Below are 12,829 nucleotides of genomic sequence, written 5' to 3'. Positions count from 1 at the left end.
AAGGGGAAAGCTACTGGAGAGGATGGAGTGACGGTTGAAATGTTGGAGGCCTTGGGTGATTTTGCAATAGAGAATATTACAGTTTTGGCTAATCAAATATATAATAAGGGTGCAATAACTGAACACATTTGTAAATCAGTTTTTATACCTCTACCAAAGATAAACGGAACGTTGGAATGCAGTAAGCACCGTACTATAAGCATAATAAACCAAATAACAAAAGTAATACAAAGGATTATGAGGAACAGAATAAGGAATAAAGTGAGAGAGCAGGTGTCCTGGGAGCAGTATGGCTTCTTGGAGGGCAAGGGAACAACTAATGCGATATTTGTGATGAGAAGAATTACGGAAAGAATTATTGAAAAACAAAGAAATGTGTTCGTTTAATTTATTGACTATGAAAAGGTTTTTGATAAAGTAAGGCATGAGGAACTGATGAAGATGCTAGAAGGTCTGGATATTGATGGGAAAGAACTGAGATTAATAAGAAATCTATTTTGGAATCAGAAAGCTGCAGTGAAGGTGCAGGGAGAGAGAAAAGAATATCAGTTCATAAGGAGAGGAGTAAGGCAGGGATGTGCAATGTCTCCTGATCTGTTAAACCAGTGACATCTCAAGTAATGGACGGCGGACTCTTTTGAGTCATTAAGCTGCGATTTTTGGAAAATCAACCGGTTTAGTGCGAATTGCCATAGCTCCCTTATTTCTGGGGCTACATAAATGTTTGGGGTATCAATCGACGGCAAAATGAATGAGCAATATTTTGAAATAAGCGACCGGGCTCAAAAACTGACTCGAAAAGGTAAAAAAATCTAATAAATTCGCAAAAAAACGGCTCTGAAAAAAACTATTTTTGAGTTTCCAACCTTGAAACCCACTCACTTTTTTGAGAATTTCAAAAGACTTATTTAACAAATAATTTATCCCTACCAATGTGCTTTCCAATATGATGCATAACATTTCGCTACTCCCAGTAGCTACGGTTCTAGAGCTCGAAACGTAAACCCTTTTGAGAACGATTTTGACGAACTCCAGACACTTTGCCGTTTTTGTCTAGTGTGGCATTGCAATTGCCTCTAGAAGGCTGTAATTTGGCATGTAGCCCCTCTTGGCGATGTAGTTTGACCAGCTAGAAGAATTTTAAGATAGCTTGATTCCATGTTTGTCCTCGAGCCGTCACAAAATAGCCTGTTTTTCGGCCCTTTTGCCGCGACTTGGACACGTCCTAGATTTTTGCTTATAACTTTTTTTTCTGATTATTAATCTGCATTAATAGAGCTTTCATTTCTCACCAAGCACGCCTTCCTATCTTCAGTAATTTTTGCTCGAGCTTAACCAGAATTCACGACGAAAATTCACCGAACCTGACTCATTTCACGCGCCGCGACGAAAAACCTTCCCGACGCCACAAAAATTAATATATCTGCATAAAAAATCATATATGTACACTTCAATATGTTGACTATCTTGTATTAAAATCATTTTAATATGTCTATATGAAAAGTTACTGTTTTTATATAATCATTTCACTATATAAATCAACTTTTTTTTTTTTTTTTTTTTTTTACGTCGCGGCCTATTGCGCCGGTAGGCTTCTTCCCGGTAGGGCATGATGGTTGGCCCAAGGCTTATTCCCGGTGGGGCCTGATGGTCGATCCAGCCCGTTCTGGCGCAGGCAAGTGTTTATAGTGGCGCCATCTTGCATTGGCTCATGCTGCCCTCCCGGAGCTTATCTTTAATCCTAGAATCTAGAGTCCGGGTTGATAGGTGGTCTTCTGGACAGCATGTGGGTAGTTTTAAGCCACTCGGCGGCGGCTGAAAAATCCCAGCTTGGTGGCACCGGGCGGGGATTGAACTCGCATCCTCCTGAACGCGGCACCGTCACTCTGTCGACTCCGCCACCGCCTCCCCTATATTAAGCGCCTTATTATACATGTTATTTTTTTATTTTATTTAGTATTCAACCCTATTTCTTCCCATTTATGAGTAATACATTTAATTTGCTTTATTTTCATACCATATATATATATATATATATATATATATATATATATATATATATATATATATATATATATATATATATATATATATATATATATATATATATATATATATATATATATATATATATATATATATATATATATATATATATGGTATCAAAAGAAAGCAAATTAAATGTATAATTCATAAATGGGAAGAAATAGGGTTGAATACTAAATAAAATAAAATAAATAACATGTATAATAAGGCGCTTAATATAGGTTGATTTATATAGTGAATGATTATATAAATAAATAGTACCTTTTTATATAGATATTTTAAAATTATTTTAGTCAACATATTGAAGTGTTCATACATGAATTGTTATGCATATATATTAATTTTTGTGGCGTCAGGAAGGTTTTTCGTCGCGGCGCGTGAAATGAGTCAGATTCGGCGAATTTTCGTCGCGACTTCTGGTCAAGCTCGAGCAAACACTACTAAAGCTAGGAAGGCTTACTTGGTGGCAAATGAAAGCTCTTTTAATGCAGATTAATAAACAGAAAAAAAATGAAAAGCCCTAATTAAATAAAATAAAAAAGTTATAAGCAAAAAACTAGGACGTGTCCAAATCACGGAAAAAGGGCCGAAAAACAGACTATTTTGTGACGGCTCGTCGACAAACTTGGAATCGAGCTATCAAACAATCCTTCGAGCAGGTCAAAATACATTACCAAGAGGGGCTACATGCCAAATTACAGCCTTCTAGAGGCAATAGCAATGCCACACTAGACAAAAACGGCAAAGTGTCTGGAGTTCGTCAAAATTACTTTAAAAAAGGTTTACGTTTCGAGCTCTAGCCACGAAACTAATGGGAGTAGGGAAATGGTATGCATCATATTGGAAATTACATTGATAGGGATAAATTATTTGTTAAATAAGTTTTTTTTTTTTAATTCTCAAAAAATGAGTTTCAAGGTTGGGAACTCAAAAATAGTGTTTTTCAGAGTCGTTTTTTTGAGAATTTATTCGATTATTTACCCTTTCGAGTCGATGTTTGAGCTCGGTCGCTTATTACAAAATATAGCCCTTTCATTTTGCCGTCGACTGATACCAAAAACATTTCTGTAGCCCAGAAATAAGAAAGTTATGGCTATTCGCACCAAAGTGGTTTATTTTCCAAAATTCGCGGCTTAATGCCAGGGCTGGGGCAAGTTTCCGGTCCATAGAGTAGGGTTCATTGGTTCAACCTATATGGAAAGATGATAATGAGGGAGCTGCAGAGGCTTGAGGGAGTCAAGATTGGAGGTTACAATATCAACCACATTAGGTACGCAGATGATACAGTGCTGGTGGCGGACTCTGCAGAGAAGTTGCAACATTTGTTGGATGTTACGGAGAGGGCGAGCGAGGAGAGAAAGTGTTGACTGTTAACCCGTACAGTGTTTAGTACGTACATATACGTACCTCTTAGGGAAGTGTTTAGTACGTATATATACTCATGCTCTCTTGAGGGCATATACGCCCTTTATTTTTGTTTGTGTATGTAACATTGTTCATTGACAGTAAAGAGGAATAATTTGACAAGTCTTCGTATTTTTAAATGGACGTTAAAGGGCCTTTCTGTACATTGGTCCGCATTCCAACAAAAATAATTATACAACAAGGTAAGTTACTTTCTTCTAGGTAATTACTACTTGATTCTATAATCAACATGGCATGAGGAATTGTAAATTACACTTCAAAGTAATCGAAAATGAAAACTGATTGTCGGAAGCATCATAGTATTATGTTGAGCTTTGAGAACTACGGTTGTAGTAGAGACGGCCTTGAAGCGAGCGGTGTTGCCTGATAAGCATCCAACCATTTTCTTGTACTTAAAATTACTGTTTATTTTTTTAGTTTTTTTGTGATGTAAAGAAGTACTTATACATTACTCACGATATAGGGTTGTGAGAAGTGTTTATAATGTAAAGAATATAGGCTCTAAAAAAAATTAAGATAAATTTCCCTTTCCTGGTATGACATCGTCAGCTCTGAGACGAAGAAAATAAGAGGACGAACACTTTACGGTAGCCGCGCTTCCATTCCTCATATATATATATATATATATATATATATATATATATATATATATATATATATATATATATATATATATATATATATATATATATATATATATATATATATATACTACATTCGCCGCGTGATGGACAACATGGTTCGAATCCTCATTTACCCTCTCATTTTTTTCGATCACCGGTGGCTTAGAAACTACCCATGCTGTCTGAAGACTCCCCATCAACCTGGACTCTAGATAAGCCGTAAGTGAATCATATATATATATATATGGCGCCATATATATACTCGCACTATATATATATATATATATATATATATATATAAAAACAAAAAAAAATTATAAGGGGCAAATAAAAAAAAATACGAAAAAAGTGCAACAAAAGACGACACTGAATGGGTTAATACGGGAAAGACTAAGGTGTCGGTGGTATCTAAGGAAAATGCACCCAGAGTGAAAATAAAGGTGAGAGGAAGAAAAATAGAGCGTGTCAAAGTTTTCTTATCTAGGGAGTTTGGTAACAGAAGACTGCAGAGGTGAAAAGGAAATTAGAACGAGAATTGGCATTGCGAAGAGTGCATTTACAATGATGAAAGTTTATCAGACAAATAGAAAGTTGTGTATTGGAATTAGAAAACGAGCAGCAAAAACATTTATATGATCAACATTGCTGTATGGATGTGAAACTTGGACGGTGAACAGAAAAGTGCAAAAAAAGTTGGAAGCAGCTGAAATGTGGTTATGGAGGAGAATTTTGAAGATACCATAGACAGCAAGAAAAAATAATGAGGATGTGCTGAGGTAGATGGTCGGGATCGGGAATATACTTTACCTGAGGAGTCTCTCATACCAACCGGAAGCCTTGAGGCTCTAATATACCCTGTTTCCTCTTTTTCCCTTCCCCTTTGGCCATTTGCTTTTTTCATAAATTTGCGATTCCAATTTCCTCAAACTTAATTCACCTTTCCGCTTACTGCCTTGCTTCTTTCCTTGCCATCTATCACAACGTCTCTTTTATTTCCTTATACCTCTTCCTCTTTCTTTGTTTAATGAACCACTCGTCCCATTCAGAACGTAACCTCCCTTTGCCACTACACCTCTACTTGGCCCACCATCCACCCCATCGCCACCCTCTCCTTCCCGTGCATAGACACTCTACAATCTTCACTCCGCCTCCCTACCTCCATCTACTTCTGTGCCAGCAGTAGCATCATTTCGTCCTGCACATCGCACGGGTCTTTACCCACAAATACGCATATTTTTGGGGGAAAGCAGTGTCAGCGGAGTTTCTCGTTGGGGGAGTAGTCCGGAAATAGTTCCGGCGACGCAGCAAAGTTCCAAGGAGTTGTTGTGTGGCTATAAAAATAAGTCGATTTCACAAAACCTGGCGGGCCTTATCCTTCAAGGATGGACTAGCGGACTTGCATCACTGCTTGGGTGACAGTCTCATTGGCTGTTGTTTACTAGATCCCACTTGCGGCAAATTCCGTTTGCCGTTACATAGCCTACTACCAAAGTAACGATACAAAGTTCGCGAGTCCATCTTGAAGGGTTAGCTCCGCCAGCTCTCGTGGAAGCGACTATAGTCGTATGTAGACGGGGCAGCTCATTTTCACCTGTCACCATGTATCCTCTCCATTCATGAATATATCGAACCACCGCAGCAGTGATACCATCTCAGAATTGTTGTTTTGCATCTGTGCAGTATTACTAAAACCTTAAACAGCTCCATCCCATACGTACTGTGTTATCAACACACCAAAATCCTCTTCCTATTCCAGCAGTATTAGTAACACCCAAACAGTCACTTCACATCTCCGCGGTGTTACCAACTCTCCAACCAATCTGTTCGGATTTCTAGTGTTACCACTTTTATCCCTGCAATGTTGCCAACACTCCAAGCACCTCATTCCCACTCCCTCCTCCTCTGGTGACCAGGATACATTGTTGCATGCCAACACTCCAGGCACTTCATTCTCACCCCTCCTCGTCCCCAGTGCGGCCCCTGTTGACGAGGATAGAGGCCCCGCCCAAGTGGCTTCGGGTGGGCCGCGAGTTCAAGATCTCGTGCGTCGTGGCGGGCAGCAGACCACACCCCAACGTGACCTGGACGCTCGGCACGCTCACCAGCCTTATGTTCCTGCCAGCCGAGGTAAGCACGCTCCCCTGCTTGTCCTGCCCGCGCCCCTGCCGGCCGAGGTAAGCACGCCCCCCTGCTTGTCCTGCCCATGCCTCTGCCGGCCGAGGTAAGCACGGCCCCTGCCCCCCTGCTTGTCCTGCCTATGCCTCTGCCGGCCGAGGTAAGCACGGCCCCTGCCCCCTGCTTGTCCTGCCTATGCCTCTGCCGGCCGAGGTAAGCACGGCCCCTGCCCCCCTGCTTGTCCTGTCCATGCCTCTGCCGGCCGAGGTAAGCACGGCCCCTGCCCCTCTGCTTGTCCTGCCTATGCCTCTGCCGGCCGAGGTAAGCACACACCCCTGCCTCCCTGCTTGTCCTGCCCATGCCTCTGCTTGCCGAGGAAAATATGCCTCCCTTCTTACTAGGTGAGGTAAGGTTCTCATAACTACCATGCAGCTATATTCACACACCCGTTTTCTGCGAGAACGCCCTGCTTCATCCACTTCCTCGTTAACCTTCCTCCCATTCTGAATCACTTGAGCCTCTCTCTATCCACGATCAGTCTGTTTACTGCCTCCCTCTCCTTACTCACTCCCGTGATATATGACAAGGCAAGATTCCTATCTGTTGCCTACATACCTGTCTCCCTCCCTTCCTCCCCTCCTTCCTCTCTGAGTGCCTGCCCTGCTATTATCATTGCCTCTTGTCTGCCTGGTCCATTGTCTCCCACCCGTGGCTATCTCTCGACTTTCTCATCATTTCCTCATTCTCCTCGACTCCTCACTCTTTTTTTTCTTTTCTCTTATTTCTCTTGTGTTTTCTCTCTTTCTTCACTATCTAGCCCTGTTCCTCTCCCTCATTACACTCCTTGTCTCTCTACTTTTCGTTTTTCCTCTTCCTCCTCCGTCTCGCTCCTCCTCCTCCTTTTCCTTCTCTCTCTTCCTCCTCCTCTATCTTCTCCGTGTTCCTTTCACTGTTCTCGCCCTCGTCTTGCTCTTTCTCCTCCTCGAGGTACATCTCCAATACATCTCTTTTCTCGTCCACCTTCTCTTCCTCGTGGTATATCTCCAATTCTTCTCTTATCTCCTCCTCCTTCCATGCAGTTTTTCCATGCTGCATGGTTCTTTTTCCTTTCTTGCCAGCTTTGTCTGGAGGGATGGGGGTGGAGAGGAGCCTTCGCCTTTGCTGTCCTTCATCTTCCACCTTTGATCAGATAGGTAGTGTAGCTCGTCACAAACAGCATTATAAGGACCATCAGGCCTGCTGATGTTTGTTTTTCCTTTGCGTTTCTTTGTTTTATCTTCCTCCTCCTCCTCCTCCTCCTCCTCCTCCTCCTCTCTCCAATCATCCGCCATCACACACCGTCTCTCCCCCTCCCCCTCACAGCTCGTCAGCATTCCTGGGTCGACTTCTGGTGTCGGACAGGTCGTCTCTTGATTATCTACAAATTTTCTTTCGTTCTTTTTCATCTTATTTCCTCCTCTCGTTTCCCTTCCTCTCGTTCATCCCTTCTTTGTCCTACTCCTTCTTTACATCTTTCTCCTACTATTCCTGTTCCTTCTACTTTCACTTCCTCCTCTCTTTATCCTCCTCCTATTCTACTCCTACTCCTCTTTACCCTGTTCTGTCCCTTTTCTTCCTCCTTCTCCTCCTTCACCTCCTCTTCTTTATTTCCATCGTTATTTGTCATTATAGTTCTCTTCATATTCTTTTCTTCTTCCTTTTCTCTTCGTCTTTCTCCTCCTCCTCCTCCACCTCTCTTAGTCCTCCTCCAACCCGTTTCTAAATTTACTTTCTCCTGCACTTTCTTCACTCCCTCACTCCTCTTCTCTTCACTCCCCCACGCTTCTTCTCTTCTCTCCCCCACGCCTCTTCTCTTCCCCCACGCCTCTCCTCTTCCCCCCTCCCCCACGCCTCTTCTCTCCACTACGCCTTCTCTCTTCCCTCCCTCACGCCTCTTCCCTTCCATCCCTTTCCCTTGTCGCGCCCACTTTCTCTTCTCTCGTGGAATGCTAAATGGTAGAGTAAAAAATGAGGCATATCGAGCAGGTTAATGTATGGCTTAAATGTATAGCCAAATAATCATGCTTTAGTATAGGCATTTTTGCTACTGTCTTTTTTTTTTTAATCCGCATCATTTTTTTTCTCCAAAGCATATTTTCTCATTTCATCTCGTAGCGAAGGAAAGGTGTAAAATATCCTGTATAATGCCTGTGTTATCGGTATTGCATGAGTGTAGAACGATACATTTTTTTTTCCGGAAAAAAAATGTCCATGGAGTGCGACAACGGTTTTCTTTATCCTGCTCGTCATTTCTTCATTCATTTCTTTTCCGCGTCACTCTCAACTCAAACATAAATTTCGCATCATTTACTGAGGCATTCTGCAGGTACGCGCGCCGCGCCTCGTCCACACACCTGCCCTGAAAGGAATGAAGGAAAAGGGAACGGAAAACACAGCCATTCCAGTGCGGGGTTACGCGGATATATTTTGTACCCAAGTTATTTTACCTCACTTGATTCACATCAAAACCTGGCATACCTGTGTGCATGTGTGTGAATGTGTGTGTGTGTGTGTGTGGGGGGGGGGGGGGGTCCAATTTCTAGAACATGCAAATAATCACCGCTACATTTAACTCATGTGGGAGTCAATACCTGGCTGTGTGTAAAGGTCAACTGAAGTGTTTTACGGAAGTATTGTACATGATGGTAGGTCGGTGATACCTAAAGGCGAAAGGAAACGAAACTGCCAGAAGAGATACATAAAAAAGCGGGAAGGAGGGAGAGGCAGTGAAGTAGGTGGAAGGGAGAGAGGGATGGAGGAAAGTAGGAAGGGAGACATAGTATGAGAAAATCAGGTATACATAACTACGTAGGAAGAAAATGAGTCAAGAATATGAGAAATGAGGCTGTAAGATAATAACAAAAATAGACGAGAATACCGAGCGGAGAAAAGAGGATGAGCCACGAGAAAATTGGTAATGAAAATAGATAAGAGAGATGAATAATGAAAAGGAAGATACAAAAATCAGGAAACGGAATCATAGCAGCAATAAAAGAGCAGAGACATGAAGGAAAGTGTCGTGAAAGCAACGCAGTGATGATTATAGGATATATCGAAGAACGACGGAGTAAGAGGAAGCAATGGGCCTGTTGGAGACAGGCCCAACATATTAGACCTTTTCCTTACCTCTATCCCTTCTGCTTACTCTGTCGAACTATTCTCTCCGTTGGGCTCCTCCGATCACAACCTTATTTATGTATCCTGTCCTATCGCTCCTGTACATCCTCTGGATCCACCGAAGAGGCGATGCTTCCGGCATTTTGCTTCAGCACGGTGGGACGTCCTGAGGATGTACTTTTCCGATTTTCCGTGGAATAATTACTGCTTCCAGGAGAAAGACACCTCTGTGTGTGCCCAGAGCATCACAGAGGTGATGTTTCTGGCATGGAGGCATACATTCCACGTATTTTATCTACTCCACATGTTAAAAAGCCTTGGTTTAATCACGATTGTTCTCGTGCTGTCAAAGATAGAGAGGCAACTCACAAAAGGTACTAGAGCCTTCGCACACCTTCTAACCATGATCTCTATATTTATGCCCGGAATCGTGCCAAATCTATTCTTCGACTTACCAAAATCTCTTTCATAAATAGAAAATATCAAAACCTTGCTTTTTCTAATTCTTCCCGTGACTTCTCGCACCTAGCCAAAAATACCTACTCCAGTATCACTTCTTCCTCTTCCCCTCCTCTCCTTAACCCTGACGGAAGCACCGCCGTCTCATCTATCTCTAAGGCTGAACTCTTCTCTCAAACTTTCTGTAAAAACTCCACTCTGGACGATTCTGGGCATATTCCTCCTACTCATCCCCCCTCTGACTCCTTTATGCCTGTTATTAAAATTCTTAAGAACGATGTTTTCTATGCCCTCTTTGCCCTCAACTCTCAGAAAGCTTATGGACCTGATGGAGTGCCCCTATTGTCCTTTAAAACTGTGCTTCCGTGCTGACACCCTGCCTGGTCATGATCTTTCGTCTCTGCCTATCGACATCTATCTTTCCTTCCTGCTGGAAGTACGCCTTCATTCAGCCTGTGCCTTAGAAGGGTGACCGATCCAATCCCTCAAACTACCGCCCTATAGCTTTACTTTCCTGTCTATCTAAAGCTTTTGAATCAATTCTTAACCGGAAGATTCAAAGCACCTTTCCAGCCTTCTGACCTTCCATCTGATGGGTTCCGCAAGGGCGTTCTACTGGCGATTTTTTTGCTCTTGGTCATTCTCTCTTAGCCGTTTCGGTGAAACTTTCGCAGTTGCGCTAGACATATCGAAGGCCTTCGATAGAGTCTGGCACAAATCTTTGCTCTCTAAACTGCCCTCGTACGGTTTCCATCCTTCTCTCTGTTCCTTTATATCCAGCTTCCTTTCCGGCCGTTCTATCCCTGCTGTGGTAGACGATCACTGTTCTTCCCCTAAACCTATCAACAGTGGTGTTCCACAGGGCTCTGTCCAATCACCCACTCTCTTCCTGTTATTCATCAATGATCTTTCCATAACAAAATGTCCTGTCCACTCGTAAGCTGACGACTCCACTCTCCATTATTCAACTTCTTTCAACAAAAGACCCTCTCAACAGGAATTACAAAGCTCCAGAGTGGAGGCTGCAGAACGCTTAACCTCAGACATCTCAATGCCTCAAAAACCCAATTTCTCCACCTATCAACTCGACATAATCTTCCAAACACCTATCCCCTATTCTTCAATAACACTCAGCTGTCACCTTCTTCAACACTAAATATCCTCGGTCTATCCTTAGCTCAAAATCTCAACTGGAAACTTCACATCTACTCTCTTACTAAATCAGCTTCCTCGAAGTTGGACGTTCTGCATCGTCTCCGCCAGTTCCTCTCCCCCGCACATATGCTTTCCATTTATAGGGGCCTTGTCCGCCCTCGTATGGAGTATGCATCTCACATGTGGTGGGCTCCACTCACACAGCTCTCCTGGACACAGTGGAGTCTAAGGCTCTTCGTCTCATCAGCTCTCCTCCTCTTACTGATTGTCTTCTACCTCTTAAAATCCGTCGCGATGTTGCATCTCTTTCTATCTTCTATCGAAATGTTCATGCTAACTGCTCTTCTGAACTTGCTAACTGCATGCCTTCCCCCCTCCTGCGGCCCCGCTGCACACGACTTTCTACTCATGCTCATCCCTGTACTGTCCAAACCCCTTATGCAAGAGTTAACCAGCCTCTCCATTCTTTCATCTCCCTCACTGGTAAACTCTGGAACAGCCTTCCTTCATCTGTATTTCCTCCTGCCTACGACTTGACCTCTTTCAAGAAGAGTGTATCAAGACACCTTTGCACCTGAAATTGACCTCTCTTTTGGCTACTCTTTACTGTTATCAATTATGGGAGCGGCGAGTAGCGTTCTTTTTTTTTGGTACTCTTTGTGTTGCCCTTGAGCCGTGTCCTATGATGTAAAAAAAAAAGTGGCAAAAGAAAGGAAAGAGAAAGACAGATAATTACGATGAAAACCCGGAAACTGAGGAAAATAATTATCTTCGTCTGTTATTATAATTAAAACGAGCGAACGAGAGAAGTGAGAGAGAGAGAGAGAGAGAGAGAGAGAGAGAGAGAGAGAATGAAAGCTATGAAAGAACAAAATAACCGATGGAGTTTAGCGTTTATAGAATATACCGTGATGGAGGATAAACGGAACTAAAGTGAGGATTAATTATCTCACTTCTAAAAACTGAGGTAAATAATGGCCTAACAATAGTTATAAACAATTCGGCGGTGGCCGAGTGGTCAGCATGCTGGAGCAGTCAGATCCAAAGAAAAGACGGGTCAGCCAGCCAGAGGTACGGTTTTAGACATTCCTGCGCACCACGTCAGAGCATCCCAGCTCGCTTCACCTCGTTTGTTGACCGCTTGACGGCGCTCGTGTCGTGTGTGCCTCAGTCATGGATTGACCGGCGTGAGGTATGGATGGGTGATACTGCTGCCCTGCCCGCTCTGGCCCACGTTCGCTCACTCACTCATTTTTTTAATTTACTCAACAGTTTCTGAATGTGCGATTATATTAAAAGCAATTTTATGCATATAAGTATTTATCCAACTGAATATATATATATGTATATATATATATATATATATATATATATATATATATATATATATATATATATATATATATATATATATATATATATATATATATATATATATATATATATATATATATATATATATATATATATATATATATATATATATATATATATATATATATATATATATATATATATATATATATATATATATATATATATATATATATATATATATATATATATATATATATATATATATATATATATATATATATATATATATATATATATATATATATATATATATATATATATATATATATACCTTTTAATAGTTTGGTTATAGATTAATACATGTAATGGTCAGTGGTAAATATTTTAATGAAAAATAATACATTAGCCTATAGTTTTACAATGCAACTGACTCTGGAATGAAAAATATAAAAATACTAATACAAATAATAATTATAATTATATGGTTTTGAAGATAACTAATAACCAATAAGGATCATAGTTACCAAGGGTGA

At 41.4% G+C, this 12,829-nt stretch overlaps 1 protein-coding gene across 1 annotated transcript in view; it reads left to right on the top strand.

The window, feature by feature from the left end:
* The window catches only part of LOC126992569 (hemicentin-1-like), a 203,252-nt gene that overhangs the window by 48,363 nt on the left and 142,060 nt on the right, over positions 1–12,829 (top strand). Inside the window, exon 5 of the mRNA XM_050851383.1 lies at positions 6,067–6,221. Within this exon, the coding sequence (XP_050707340.1) occupies positions 6,067–6,221 (155 nt within the window). The remainder of the gene's footprint in view (positions 1–6,066; positions 6,222–12,829) is intronic.

Source organism: Eriocheir sinensis, chromosome 7, assembly GCF_024679095.1.
Source record: "Eriocheir sinensis breed Jianghai 21 chromosome 7, ASM2467909v1, whole genome shotgun sequence".
NCBI classification, from domain to species: Eukaryota; Metazoa; Arthropoda; class Malacostraca; order Decapoda; family Varunidae; genus Eriocheir; species Eriocheir sinensis.
The sequence above is the reverse complement of the archived record's forward strand: the minus strand, read 5'-3'. Positions and strand labels throughout refer to the sequence as shown.